This window comes from Nerophis ophidion, linkage group LG17 (genome assembly GCF_033978795.1).
Source record: "Nerophis ophidion isolate RoL-2023_Sa linkage group LG17, RoL_Noph_v1.0, whole genome shotgun sequence".
Lineage (NCBI taxonomy): Eukaryota > Metazoa > Chordata > Actinopteri > Syngnathiformes > Syngnathidae > Nerophis > Nerophis ophidion.
Window position 1 is genome coordinate 32,061,111 of NC_084627.1, and position 15,939 is coordinate 32,077,049.

At 40.0% G+C, this 15,939-nt stretch overlaps 1 protein-coding gene across 3 annotated transcripts in view; it reads right to left on the reverse strand.

The window, feature by feature from the left end:
• The window catches only part of lg17h18orf54 (linkage group 17 C18orf54 homolog), a 54,378-nt gene that overhangs the window by 25,216 nt on the left and 13,223 nt on the right, over positions 1 to 15,939 (reverse strand). For 2 of the 3 annotated variants that reach the window (XM_061876759.1, XM_061876760.1), the window contains exons 6-8: positions 6,939 to 7,002; positions 5,413 to 5,592; positions 2,840 to 2,948 (exon numbers count right to left, since the gene is read on the reverse strand). In XM_061876759.1, the coding sequence (XP_061732743.1) occupies positions 2,840 to 2,948; positions 5,413 to 5,592; positions 6,939 to 7,002 (353 nt within the window). The remainder of the gene's footprint in view (positions 1 to 2,839; positions 2,949 to 5,412; positions 5,593 to 6,938; positions 7,003 to 15,939) is intronic. The other variant, XM_061876761.1, reaches the window with a different exon arrangement.

Here is a 15,939-nt window from a genome sequence, read left to right on the forward strand (position 1 = left end):
AGCGTGTGCTTCGTATTACCTGGCCGTCGAGGGAAGACTTCGGAAAACGCCGAATGCTTTTGGACTGGCAAAGCAGGTATTGTCTGCCATGTATGTCGCGGACTCAACGTCTCCGTCCGGCGTATATAAAGTCACCAAAAAAGAATGGACAATGAAGGTGAAGGATAAAAGAGGGGGGAGTGTCCTGACCAGATAGCTAAATCCCTAGATTGATTAATGTAAAATGTTCTTTATCACATTGTTTACTTTCACATGTTTATTAAAGATTTGATTAATTTATGATGACTTAAGTGTGATTCACTACAATAGGGCCCCACAGCGCACTGGATTCCAGTTAATTGAAATACCACAACACTGGATAGTGTTCATCCCTCCATCCATTTTCTACCAGATAAGTTAAATGTAATTTAAGAACATGCACACAAAGCAACACTGGAGGTGAATATGACGTGCGCATTTTCCGCGCATGTGTACTATGTCGCATTGTGGCCGGCGGATGGAGGGGCGAGGGGGTCTTAAACGACCATTGTGTGTGTATGGACAAAGATAAAGTTAGGTGGGATTTACCCCGGATAACCTTAGCCGGCTTAGTGTAGAAGGAACTTAAGGCCCCGTTTACACTAAGGTTATTCAGGGTAAATCACACCTAACCTTATCCGTGTCCACACACAACAATGCCACCATTTAAGACCCCCGTGCCCCTCCATCTGCCGGCGCAACACGACCTAGTACACGTGTGGGAAAAAAAAATAAAAAAGCGTCCATCTGCTCTCCAGTAGATGACTTTACTTCACTGTGAAGTTATTTAAAAGAGCTATATTGTAAATAGTTTGCTGTGCATTTTACATTTGTTTGCTGTGTTTTGTGTGCAAGTTTCTAAATTAAAATGTATCTCCTTTGAACAATATCCAGTGTTGTGGTATTTCAACTAACTAGAATCCTATGTGTCTATTGTGGTGAATCACACCTGAGACATCATAAATTAATCAAATCTTTATTGGACACTGTAATAAAGAACATGCCCTGCGATGAGGTGGCGACTTGTCCAAGGTGTAGCCACCTTCCGCCCAATTGTAGCTGAGATAGGCACCAGCAACTCAAAAGGGAATAATTGGTAGGAAATGGATGGATAAAGAACATTTCACAGCAATTACAACAATTAATCTAGACAGATAATACCCTATTATTATTATTATTATAAAATTGTTGTTGTGGGTTGAGTCCGCCGTTGGAGTATCCTTTCTTCAGATATGGCGTCAGGCGATAAGCTGGGTCACCCCAAAGGAAAAAAAGGAAGCGGATCTTCATCTTCCAGCAGTCGTTTGGGACATGAGGGAATGGTTCCATCTTTCAGCTGCACGCTAATGGCGGAGTTAGCAAAGATGCGGGCATCATGCACCCTGCTTGGCCATTTCACATTCACATCCATAAAGCAATATTTTTTGTCACATCCACGGGAGGAAGGGACAATGTTTTTCGGTAAATAAACTCACAGCTGACGTGGACATTTGAAAGTCTGCTTGCCGACTGAGAAGTGTTGTATATGAAATAGCTGCAACCACTCGTTGCCTTCTCTGAAGGTATTGATTTGTGGTTTCCAAAAGCGCCTGTGCAGGAGAAACAAGGGCATATCTGAATGAGCCGCCTCCATCTTTGTTATGAAGCTGCCTGTGGGGCGTACTTTTTGGTGTCTTTTCCTGGGTGGAGTGCAGGCTTTCTAGCGTCACTTCCTCTCCGAACTCACTTTGTAAACGATCAATGAGTCCATACAAAGCTAAGTGCCGGAGATTCAAGAATTACACGGCTGACTTACCAGTGTAAAAATTTGTCCGAGGAGGGGGACCATAAACGCTGGTTTAGTGTGACTTAGGCTCAATAAATATTTGTTCAAGGAGTTAAAAGACTTAGTGTAGACATGGCCTCAGAGTGCTGCTCTGTTGCAGGTTTTTATCCGGGATGCCTCTGTACATTGCTGCATTCTTTTTTTTATTCTATCCTGACTAGTCTCCCAGTTCCTGCAACTAAAAAAACATTCCCCGCAGCATGATGCTGCCACAAATACGCTATACTGGCTGGATGGTAATGGCCTGGTGGTGAGTGGTGCCTAGTTTGCACCTTGCATTCATGAGAAAGTGTTCAATCTTTATCTCATCAGACCAGGGAATTTTGCTTTTTGTGGTCTGGGGGTCTTTCAGGTGTATTTTGGCCAACATTTACAGAGGAATGGCTTCCGCCTGGCTATGCTACTATACAGGACAGCTGGTCTCCACAGAAAAATGCTGTAGCTTTGACTGAGTGACCCTCTGGTTTTTGTCACCTTCCTGGCAAGGGCCCTTCTCCCCCGATTGGTCAGTTTAGATGGCCAGCCAGCTCTAAGAAGAGTCCTGGTGGTTTCAAACTTCTTTCATTACTGGATGATGGATACCACAGTGCTAATTGGGACCTTTAAGACAGCAGCTATGTTTCTATACCTTTCCACAGATTTGTGCCTCGAGACAATCTTGTTTCGGAAGTCTACAGACAATTCCTCCGACTTAATTTTTGGTTTGATATGGCATTACAGTGCATTATGGGATATTGTGTGTCGGACAAAAATTATTTGACAAAATTTTGGAGTAAGGCTGTGACATAACAAAATGTAGAAAAAGTGAGCAATGTGAATACTTTCTGTATGCACTGTACTGTATTTGTAACATTACACACATTTTACATTATTTCATAGTATTAAAAAAATATCACCAAGGTATTAATTTGGTCTGTTATATGTACCATCATTTGACTTCAAAAAGCTTTGGCTTCTCATTGGTTAAACTTCACTCCATAACTTGATCTTGTTTACCTCTCAAAAGGGACTCCGTGAAGTTTGGCTTCTTTCTGTCAGAGGCAAGTAACGATATTTGTTCAGCAAACTGAAGCCGGAGATTTCTTAGACTCTGTTGGCTGTCCTCCTGAATATTGACATACAGTGTGAACAAACAAAAACCAAGAAATTTAGATTTACCATCAATAGTTGTTTTTTTAGGTCTAAGGTTGACTGCAATTAAAAGGTCCTGAATGCTGATTGTTTGTGTGATTTGTTCTGAAAGCAGACATGAGACTGTAAGACGCTCAATTAAAATCCACAGTTGTGGTCAGTAGTGTACACAAACTCATCATTGGTAGGAATTTTTTATTTTGTTGGTCTACTTTGTTTATTTGAATATTTTTTTAGTTTTTTGTCTATTTATTTTAATAACATTAATAATAGATTTTATTTATAATTCACATGTTTTCCTCATAATCTGAAATTGCTACAATAACAGGATTTTAAGGAAAAGTTAGCTTTTTATTTTGGAACCCTGCCTGTCATTCATGATCCTATGTGAGACAAGAACACACAACTTTCCCTTTTCTGTGCTTTCTAATATAGGAAAAATTACGTAAGACAGCTAACAATGCAAGTAATGGGGATTCATCTATTCTGCCTATAAAGCCCTCTAACCCGAGGACACTCCAGTGTCTTTAACACCATTCAGGCAATTCTGATGAGTGACAGGTTGCTCAGGATGGGTGTCAGTCTATTCACTTCCTCCTGGATCACTGACAACTTGTCTGATAGGCCCCGGCTTGTGCGACTGAGGAGTTCCCTGTCGGATACTGTGGTCAGTTGTGTAGGTGCTCCACAGGGAACTGTCCTGTCTCGATTCCTGTTCACCCTGTACACCCCAGACTTCCAGTATAGCTCCAGGTACTGCCACCTGCAGAAATTCTCTGGTGCCTCTGATGTGGTCGGGTGTACCGGGGAGGGACAGGAATGGAGTACAGGACACTAATAGCTGACTTAGTGGAGTAGTCTCAGGCTAACCCTCTGCTCCTGAATGTGAACAAGACCAAATAGCTGGTCATTGACTTCAAGAAGAAAAGGACCGCCAGTGGAGCCCATCAACATCCAGGGCTGGGAAGTGGCAGTAATGGAGCAGTATAAGTACCTGGGAGTCAACCTGAATGGCAGACTGGACTGGAAGGACCACAGCAAGGCTGTAGAGAAGAAGGAGATGAGCAGATTCTCTATCCTCATCCTTTAATGTATGCAGCAAGCTGTTGGAGATCTTTTGTCAGTCTGTGGTGGCCAGTGCACTGTACTTTGCAGTGGTTTGCTGGGGGAGCAGCACTAGCAAAATGGACTCAAATTGGATAGACAAACTGATCCGTAAAGCTGGCCAAACTATTGGCACGCAGTTGGAGGAGTTTGTGCTGGTAAGGGATAGAAGGACACTGGACAAATTTATCTCCGTCATTGACAATTCTGCCAACCCACTCCACCGGACAATCGAGGGACAGCATAGCTCATACTCCAACAGGCTCCCGCATCTTCTTCATTCCGCACTCCATCCAGCTGTATAATCACTTGCCATACAGCAATGGATGATATTTGTCTATTACCAGAGCGCTTCTAAGTTAGTGTCAGAAAAATTGTGTGTAAATTATCAAATACAACTTTGTATTACATTGTGTTCCGGGCAAGAAGACAAAAGGCTGAAACCTTCCAAGGAGAATGCTCGTAAAACCTCACTGGACTTCCAGGCGGACAGATGGCAGAATCTGCCCAACTTCCACAGGAACTCTTTTTGAATAATTTTTATGAACTCTTTCTTTGATCTATTTTATGATACCCTCTTTGAACAATTTCATGGAACTTTTTTTGAACTGTTCGGGAACCGAAGGCAACGCTGGTCACGACCCACTTCCCTGAGGAAGTAGCTGTGGGAAGGAGGGAATCAAATAAAGAAGGAGGAGTACGATTTTGGGCAGAGCTTGGAGCAGACTGTACAAAGAGTGTGCAGTGGCTACATGTCTCTCCTCAGATTCTGAGTCCAAATTTAATTATTTCTCTGTTTGATTCTTTGCCTTTTTGTCTTGTCTAGTAGATGTCATCAGTGTTTGAACCTGACAGTTAGCAAACCTTTCTTTGTTTATAATGTATATTATCTGTTATATTTGCCTTTATTTGATCTATTCTTATATTTTTATGCTGCTTTTTTTTTTCTCCTGCAGCTGTTATATATACTGTTATCCTGTAAATGGTAACTGTGATTTGTTTTATGTTGTGTATATATTACATCTATGTCATATTGTTATTATGGTAAATTTTGGGTCTACTTTTTTACCTTTTGTTTTCACCCTCTTGTTGTGCCGTTGTGTGCATTATCTTTTCCATCATTTGTAACTGAGCTCCTGTGTGAAACAATTTCCCTTGTGGATCATCAACGTTTGTCTAAGTCTATATAAAATTAATTTAACCACTGTAATCATAATGAGTGTATGTTAACTTCTGGCTGCAAGTGTAGGTATAAATATTTGAAGTGATGATCTTATGAAGTGCAGTAATTTCTCTAAAAAACTTCCTAAATGTATGTGAAGATGATGGTGGACCTGTGATGGGGGCGGTGGCTCACTGAAGTCACAGTTTAGGATCCACGCTGGGTACTTCAGTTTTGGTTCTTCTACACTGCTGATGGTAGAGTTGTCCATGTCCGCCTTGTTCCCAGTGACCCGGCCAAGTGAACGAAGCGACGGTAACATATCTGCGTCCTTTGCTGCTCTGTGCGCACACTGACAGATGTAGATAAATCCACTCAAGTAAGAGTGGGATCCCACAATAAAGGTTAAGATTTTTGGCATTTGCATCCCTAAGAAAGAACATTTATTAATGCAGGAAACAATAATTGTATATATATTTATTTTAATTAACCAATGTGTGCTGTGATGCAACATTGATGTGATTGCATAGCAAAAAATAAAATTCAAAAGATACTTTAAGAAACATTTAACACAACTTTGAAGAATATTATTTGTTGCCCCGCTTCCTCAAATTTGTATTTAATCATGAAATAATTCCCACTTCAGTGGTGACCCTGGGTTTTAACTCAGTCTTGTTAGCCTAACACACTGAAAAATATGGAATATTCCACAAGTCAAATGGTCCACAGGTAGTTGCATAATTTTTATCCTCCATTGTAAGAACAAAAATAAGTTAATGTGGAGTGCATTTTATGTATCATGACTTTTGGCACTGTCCTCTTACCTACATTATTGTTCTTATGTTATTTGTTTATTTTCAAAATCCTGCATATTCTTTTTACTGAATCACTATAATGTGCACCATTTAACATGATATTAGCATAAATGCAACATGGCTTTATTTCATGTGCAGTGGTACCTCAGGATACGAGTGCCCCAACTTACGAGTTTTCGTGTTTACAGCTGTCTCTTGGCTAATTGTTTGTTTTAGTTTGTAAGCATCTAGTTTAGTGGTTTCACTATGGCATAGCAAATGTCACAGTTAACCCCGTAAGATCCACCCAAAAACATCTCGTCTGACTGGCTAGCAGGCTTATAGCTAGAGATCAACATAACATTTTGTTTTTTCAACAATGAAGAAGAAAGACTGAGTGCAAAGAACAGTGCTTAGAGGAAGTGAACAAAACATGACAGTGCGTGTAGCTAGCTGAAATGGTGAAGCAGTTGGCACACAGCATTGCTAGTCTGCACCACAGTGAGGCAGAATGAGTCGATAAAGCCAGCCAAGGACGTTAAAATAATATGCATCTATTGCATTGATGTCAATTCATTTTAATTAAAGACGCTGTTGAGCCATACAAATTTTTTGAATACGATTACCAATTAATTTGGATTCCTGGTACCATTGTAATTGATAGTTCTATGCTAAAACGTACTCCTGTTACTTCAATTAGACATTTTTAGCTTCGGAGCCCTGTACAAAAATTAAATAAAGTTGCTTGAGATTAATGAAATTTGGGTAGATTGTATGACCAAATTATAATTGGAAAAAATACAGAGTTTTATATTCAATTTATGAGTTACAAGAACCAAACGGCAATGATGAGGCGGAACAGCCCTTTAACAGTTACAGCGCAAAAATAACTGATGAATGTTACCGTTAAGCATCTGACGAAGGGGACATCTTGTTTTGAAGTGGGAACTTCTGGTTCTTTTTTGCACCTAGTGTATGGAAGAGAAGTGACAGAAACATTGTGTTAAAATTCCAATGATCCAAACAATCAGACATAAGTCGTAGGGGTGTAACTGTATGACATCATCAATCAATTTATCAATCAAAGTTCACTTATAAGGGCCATTCTACTGAATTGGTTCAAAGTGAGGTTGGAAATATTTTTCAATTTTGTAAGTTGCATTCTCAAAATGTTGTCCATATATATATAAATATATATTGTACAATGGGCTTCACGGTGGCAGAAGGGTTAGTGCGTTTGCCTCACAATACGAAGGTCCTGCAGTCCTGGGTTCAAATCCAGGCTCGGGATCTTTCTGTGTGGAGTTTGCATGTTCTCCCCGTGAATGCGTGGGTTCACTCCGGGTACTCCAGCTTCCTCCCACTTCCAAACACATGCACCTGGGGATAGGTTGATTGGCAACAGTAAATTGGCCCTAGTGTGTGAATGTGAGCGTGAATGTTGTCTGTCTATCTGTGTTGGCCCTGTGATGAGGTGGCGACTTGTCCAGGGTGTACCCCGTCTTCCACCCGATTGTAGCTGAGATAGGCGCCAGCGCCCCCCGCGACCCCAAAAGGGAATAAGCGGTAGAAAATGGATGGATGGATGGATATTGTACAATATCTGCAGTACACATTTCTGTAAAAAGCAAAGTTAACTTGTATTCTCAGAATATTTGGGATGTTTGTCATCTCCCCAAATTTGTCACTACCAAATCATAGCCTTCAAATATGCATAACAAATATTGTTACTCTGTTAATACAAATCCCGTTTCCAAATGAGGTGGGAAATTGTGTTAGATGTAAATATAAACGGAATACAATGATTGGCAAATCCTTTTCAACCCATATTGAATCGAATGCACTACAAAGACACAACATTTGATGCTCAAACTCATAAACTTTATCTTTTTTTTGCAAATAATAATTAACTTAGAATTTCATGGCTGCAACACGAGCCAAAGTAGTTGGGAAAGGGCATGTTCACCACTGTGTTACATCACCTTTTCTTTTAACAAATTGGGAACTGAGGAAACTAATTGTTGAAGCTTTAAAAGTGGAAATCTTTCCCATTCTTGTTTTATGTAGAGCTTCAATCGTTCAACAGTCTGTGGTATTTTACACTTCATAATGCGCCACAAATTTTCGATGGGAGACAGTTCTGGACTGTGGGCTTACCAGAAAAGTACCCGCACTCTTTTTTTACGAAGCCATGCTATAGTAACACATGCTGAATGTGGCTTGGCATTGTCTTGCTGAAATAAGCAGGGGTGTCCATGAAAAAGACGGCGCTTAGATAGCAGCATATGTTGTTTCAAAACCTGCATGTACCTTTCAGCATTAATGGTGCCTTCACAGATGTGTAAGTTACCCATGCCTTGGGCAATAATGCACCCCCATACCATCACAGATGATGGCTTTTGAACTTTGCGTCGATAACAGTCTGGATGGTCCGCTTCCCCTTTGGTCCGGATGACACTATGTTGAATATTTCCAAAAACAATTTTAAATGTGGACTCGTCAGACCACAGAACATTTTTCCACTTTGGATCAGTACATCTTAGATAATCTCGGGCCCAGAGAAGCCGGCGTCGTTTCTGGATGTTGTTGATAAATGGCTTTCGCTTTGCATAGTAGAGCTTTAACTTGCACTTACAGATGTAGCGACAAACTGCATTTAGTGACAGTGGTTTTCTGAAGTCTTCCTGAGCCCATGTGGTGATATCCTTTAGAGATTGATGTCGATTTTTGGTGCAGTGCCGTCTGAGGGATCGAAAGTCACGGTCATTCAATGTTGGTTTCCGGCCATGCCGCTTACGTGGAGTGATTTATCCAGTTTCTCTGAACCTTTTGATGATATTATGGACCGTAAATGTTGAAATCCCTAAATTTATTGCAATTGCACTTTGAGAAACGTTATTCTTAAACTGTTTGACTATTTGCTCACGCAGTTGGGGACAAAGGGGTGTACCTTGCCTCATCCTTTCTTGTGAAAAAATGAGCATTTTTTGGGAAGCTGTTTTTATACCCAATCATGTCACCTTTCCCAAAATCTTTGTCATGTGTTGCTGGCATCAAATTCTAAAGTTAATGATTATTTGCAAAAAAAAATTTTTTATAAATACATATATATATATATATATATGTTGTCTTTGTAGCATATTCAACTGAATATGGGTTGAAAATTATTTGCAAATTATTGTATTCCCATTATATTTACATCTAACACAATTTCCCAACTCATATGGACACAGGGTTTGCATCATGTTTAATTAACTTGTGTAAAGCTTATTAAAAAATATAATTATTGAGGTTTTTCACAATAAAATCGATAAAAATTAACTTTTTAGTACATTTTCTGACTTTAATATATGAATTTCTTCAAAATCGACATGCAATCTTTCTTTTTAAAATAAATAACAATGATCAGATGGATTTCAGAGTTAATGATTTATAAAATTTTACAAATATATAACCAATCAGTATCATAATATTTTAGTTGGTAACTCAATATACTTCTTTTTTTTTGTAAACACCCAGTGTTCGGTAGTGACCGCACATGTTTCGGTAATGACGACTATTTTGTTTGCATGGTTGTATCATATTCAATCAATCAATCAATCAATGTTTACTTATATAGCCCTAAATCACTAGTGTCTCAAAGGGCTGCACAAACCACTACGACATCCTCGGTAGGCCCACATAAGGGCAAGGAAAACTCACACAAAGTGGGACATCGGTGACAATAATGACCCAGTGGGACGTCGGTGACAATGATGACTATGAGAACCTTGGAGAGGAGGAAAGCAATGGATGTCGAGCGGGTCTAACATGATACTGTGAAAGTTCAATCCATAATGGATCCAACACAGTCGCGAGAGTCCAGTCCAAAGCGGATCCAACACAGCAGCGAGAGTCCCGTTCACAGCGGAGCCAGCAGGAAACCATCCCAAGCGGAGGCGGATCAGCAGCGCAGAGATGTCCCCAGCCGATACACAGGCGAGCAGTACATGGCCACCGGATCGGACCGGACCCCCTCCACAAAGGAGAGTGGGACATAGAAGAAAAAGAAAAGAAACGGCAGAACAACTGGTCTAGAAAGGGATTCTATTTAAAGGCTAGAGTATACAAATGAGTTTTAAGTTTTATTCCCTCAACCTTATTGCTTATTATTAACTTAAAACTTATAACATGCTTGATGTTGGAAATATTGCAAACACTTATGTTTGTTTTGTGGTCAATACAATAACTTATTTCTGGAGAAAAGTCTTAGTATCAGTTGAAAATAAGTACCCACATGGGTTCAGTATTCAGTGGCAGCACGGTGAAGCAGTGGTTAGCGCTCGTACCTCACAGAGGTTCCATTGCTGAGCTTGAGGTCTTTCTGCGTGGAGTTTGCATGTTTTTCCCACGACTGTTTGGGTTCTCTCTGGGTACTTCGGCTTCCTCCGAATTCCAAAAACATACAACTGGGGATAGGACACTAAATTGACCCTGGTGTGTCAATGTGAGTGTGAATGTGTTCTTTGTTGGTCCTGGGATGAGGTTGCGACTTGTCCAGGGTGTACACTGCCTTCTGCTGAAGTGCAGCTGAGATAGGCTTCAGCCACCCCGCAACCCCAAGAGTGGCACGCGGTAGAAAGCGAATACATTCCATATTTAGTAGGGGTGTAACGGTACGTGTATTTGTATTGAACCGTTTCGGTACGGGGGTTTCGGTTCGGAGGTGTACCGAACGAGTACACATGCTAGCAGCGACCGGGCTAGGACAACATGTAAAAGCCAGAGCTGGAAGACGCTCCTGCCTCGTTAAGATCTCCCGTTTGGGAACACTTTGGCTGCGCGATACAACAATGGAGGACGGAGGTTTGCCGATATTGTTCAGCAGCTCCTTCTGACAACACGTCAAACATGTGTTGCACCTTTCCTGCTCCCGGCTCCCAGACCATAGTCGAGCAACGCAGGGGAGACACTCCTCCAGGGCTGATGTATTCTCGGGGGAAACACCCTTCACTCTACCCGGCAGTGGGTATCCACAGCTCCGGACTCCAGGGTAAATGAAGAGTCCGGCGATGAGTTGTTAATCGTGGCTTTATTGAGGTTTTGCACACAGCCAATCCAACAAAACACCAGCCACTCCCGCACTCGCGCTAAGCTCCCTCACCTCGCTCACCCACACACTCATTGACGTCACATGCTGTCACATATTAAAAGGACACACACACACACATACGCTACTCTCATAACACATGATAACCCATTTGAAGCGTCCCCACCGCATTCAAGCAGCCTCTCCTCGGCGAGTCAGGCAGGGCTAAAACATTAACAATTTTTTTTATAGCAGCAGATTTAAGTCCATATTGAATTAAAAACTAGATTTTGACCCATTTATATGGTGTAAGAACAATGAGCCCATATATCCTCTTACTGCCAAGTTAGCCAGGCTAATAAAAGTCTCAATCAAACAATCAATCAAAAAAAGCACTTTATATGTAGGAAGGTTTTGTTAAGATACCATTCTGAGCCTTTCTTATTTAGTTTTTATTTTATACATGTTGACCACATTAACCCTGGCAATGGACCCTGTGTGTATATGTATGTTATGCCATTGTTTACAAATTTGGTAAATAAATAACCAACAAAATTTATATTTTGTAGTTTTCTTACTGGACCGAAAATGAACCGAACCGTGACCTCTAAACGGAGATACGTACCGGACTGAAATTATTGTGTACCGTTACACCCCTAGTATTTAGGGAAGAAAAAAACACTTTATATTTCTGTAAGAATTCTGAAAATGTGCGTTACTTTGGTTCTGTTTACACTGGACACCAAATCAGATTGGATAACTTTTGCAAAGTCGAAACGCTCCAAAGAGCTTAAAATCTTATATTTTCGCATCACATTGGGCCACATCAGATTGTGTTTGGAATCGGATCTTTTCAAATCTGACTGCAGTTTAAACGATTATAAAACCTGTTTGCGAGTTTTACTTCATGTTTGTTCAAGCTACGTCATTCGTGTGTGCAGCACGATCACTTTTCTTTTTTTAAAGAATGCAGTCAACTTCCTTTGTTTTCACTAAATCAAACTGCACATGCGCCATCGAGGCCACATTGGGGTCTGTGCGCGTTTATACTGGAGTCTGATAAAGAACACATGTTACACAGTCAGTTGTAAAAACGGATCTCGAAAAAATTTGATATGGTCCTCTTTGCCCTGCAGTGTAAATGTAGTCTTTGACCTCCAGTCAAAGACTAGCCTTCCTTTGCTTCCTGGCCGGTAAATCGTTGATGACTTCAAACTTTATTTCTTCCTTTATTTTCTTATTTCTTCTTCAAATATTCTTGGTGTTAACTGGGTCAGCCTTCACTCTTTCTATTATCTCAACCTTTCTTTTCCACTTTTTTAATTTAGTCTTGGCATGTTGGTGTTTTGATTCTTTCTTGCTGAACTCTTCAATTACAGATAGAAAGCAGCATTACATTAAAAACATGCTTACTTGCTTAAAATGTATTATGTAAACAATGATTCTTGAAAATAAACACTTATTTTATGAATTTGTGAACACAACAATGTGACCTCAGAGTATGTTGAGGTAACGTGCGGTGTTCCACAGGGTTCGGTTCTTTGCCCTGCACTCTTCAGCATGTATGTGCTGCTGCTAGGTGACATCATATGCAAATACGGTGTTAGCATTCACTGTTACGATGACACTCAACTTTACATGCTCCTAAGGCTGACGTACACGCCAGATTGTAATCACCTGGAGCAATGTCTAAATACAATTAAACAATGGATGTCCAGCTAATTTTTGCATCTTAACACCAAGAAAACGGACATGTTTATTATAGGTGTTGCTAGACACTTATTCAATAATGCCACCTTAACATTTGACAACAAAAAAATTACACAAAGCGACTCGGTAAAGAATCTTGGTATTATTTTCGACCTAACGCTCTCGTTTGAGCCACACATTAAGAGTGTCACTAAAACAGTCTTCTTTCATCTCTGTAATATTGCTTAAATTTGTCCCATTCTGTCCACCACCGACAATGAGATCATAATTCACACGTTCGTTACGTCTCGTCTCGATTACTGTAACATATTATTTTTGGGTCTACCTATGTCTAGCATTAAAACATTACAGTTTGTACAAAATGCAGCTGCTAGACTTTTGACAAGGATAAAAAAGGTTGATCATATTACGCCTAAAGTTTTACTACTTACATATAAAATACTAAACGGTCTTGCTCCATCCTATCTAGGTGATTGTATTGTACCATATGTCCCGGCCAGAAATCTTAGTTGTAAGATCTCCGGCTTATAAGTGATTCCAGAGTCCAAAAAAGTCTGCAGACTTTGGAGCGTTTTCTGTTCGGGCTCCATTACTCTGGAATAATCTACGTGTAACAATTAGGGATGCAACCTCAGTAGAACGATTGAAGTCCCATCTTAAAACTCATTTGTATACTGTAGACGTTTTTTATCCATCAGTCGGTGACGTCTCGGCGCCCTGACTTGTCTACATGCAAGAGGATCCACTTGCTGACATCTCTATGCACTGGACTCTCACGTTATTAACCGTACCCACTGAGCATCCATTGCACCGGGTGGAAGAGAAGGGGTGTCCCCACATCTGTGGTTCCTCCCAAGGTTTCTCATTGTTACCATTGGGTTGAGTTTTTTGTTGCCCAGATGTGGGATCAGACCCAAAGATGTCGTTGTGGCTTGTGAAGCCCTTTGAGGCATTGGGCTATATAAATAAACTTTGATTGATTGATTTATAGATTGATCGGCATCATTTTCACTTTTTTAGAACATTTTCCAAAGCAATCATTCTTTTCTCCTTGCGTAATCTTTGATATGTATTTTTGTTACCTCCGTTCCTCTTCCTGTAGTTTCTGTCATAGACTGTGAGAACTGGTAGATGATAACTGATGTTGGCTATCAGCAGACCACTTGTAGTATTATTATCAATTTCACCTTAAGTCATAGCAGACCACCACATTTTTTTAGCTGTGATAGCTGGACTTTAACTGTAATCCAGTGCCCTGTTACTACAAAAGCAAAGCCTGTACTTCCTGTAATTGGATCTTTTGATCTGCCCGTTAATATTGGAGAAAACTGTATTTTGTATTGAAAAGTGCTGCTGCACTTCCACTCAGCCTTTGAGATTTTGCTATGGCCATACATCCACTTTTGCTATCGCCATATATCCATCTAAACCGCGGGGAACAATCATGGAGGAACAACTGTTGAAAATTGGTAAAGAAAACTTTTTTGTGTTCAGCTCATGTCTCCTGCTATTTCCCTACATGCTCTTCCATGTACAATAGTTATATTTCGCACCCTCATTGAGAGCACAGTAACATGACTCTTCTTGTTGAATGCTGCATTTCAGAGTGACCTCTGAGACTCACCTAGTACTGCTTAATCAATTGCTTATTTCTCATCTGCAATGGCATTTCCCCCATCTCTACCTGTAGTGCAGAAAGAGGAGTTGTCCTTAGAGCTCCACAACACAGTCTCAGTGCTTGTGTCGGAACTGTTTCCAATTTCTTTAACACACTTTTTGCTGCTGACCCATATTCAATACATCCATAATATAAAATCACCCTTGCTATAATTGTATAAAACATTTTGATAGCTGCTGTGCAGGCACCCCAGTCTACTGCAGCCAAACATCTCATCACACTCAATTTTGTTTTATGCCTGGAAACAATGATTTTCATGTTAGCTTAGCATCCGTCCCTATTCCCAAAATGTTAAATTAACTACTCGTTCTATTATTTGGCCATACAATGTAACGGGAGCAAGGATTCTTAATTTTCTGCAAAAAGATTATTGTTTTTGTCTTCCCGACTAAAAATTTTAAAACCCACCGGTAAAACCATTCTTGCACGACACTTACTGCTTCTTGAATTTCATTTGTGATGTGACAGACATTTCTACCACGTTTCCATAAAGGTCCACCATCTTTATAATATGACCGCTCAATACTGCCTCAACACACTCAAAGATATCATTAGACATAAAAGAAAAAAAGGTTGAGCTAATCACATTCCCTGGACAAGTACCGTTTTTCACTTAGTACATTCTTGACAGCTCAGATCCAACTATAACCGATATACACCAATTTAGTAAAAAAATACAGTATATATATTTAACCCATCTCCAAGTTTGACCCAAGATACCCATCAACCCTGACTTATTTAATAGTGCCTTTTTCTGGACCATGTCATAAGCCTTCTGTACATTAAAAAAACGTGCCAACACTGACTCTTTATTAGCCCGAGCTTTCTTTATATCAGGTTCCAAAAATGTTACCCCTTCCTCTCTTTAACCCACTCTCTCCAAAATAATCAGTAATCATCCTTGCCGTCAAATCTCTGTAAACTTTAATATTTGACAAAAATTACTTTTGTTTCTGGATCTCTATTTAACTTGATATTTTAATGATTTTGAAGTTGGTGCTCCAAGTTTCCTGATTTTCCCCTGATTCCATAAGTCACATGCTTTCTTGGCAATGTCATTGCGCTTATTCACGTAAACATTAGTTTCTAACACTGCTTCAGCTGTGACATTTTGGATAACCAGAGAGGTGTTGTTTCTTCCATTCATTAGAATGCATGTGTCGGTGTTAATATTGACATCAATTTCCTTTAATTGCAGAAAATGTACCACTTTTTTTCTACTGAGCCGACATTCATTGAATCTGATTATCCTCTTTTATCCACAGTAGTGGCATAAGATTTAGCAGTAATACGCAGCCCTGTGATGATTATATCATTCATTTGTTTATCTTGATCCATATCATTTATGATATATGTTGTAGACATCTTGGATTGAACTGAATTGTTGTTGTCAAAGAAGTCATTCTCTTGGTTGTGTCGTTTATGCACACTTTTGGTCGCCAAGAGTTT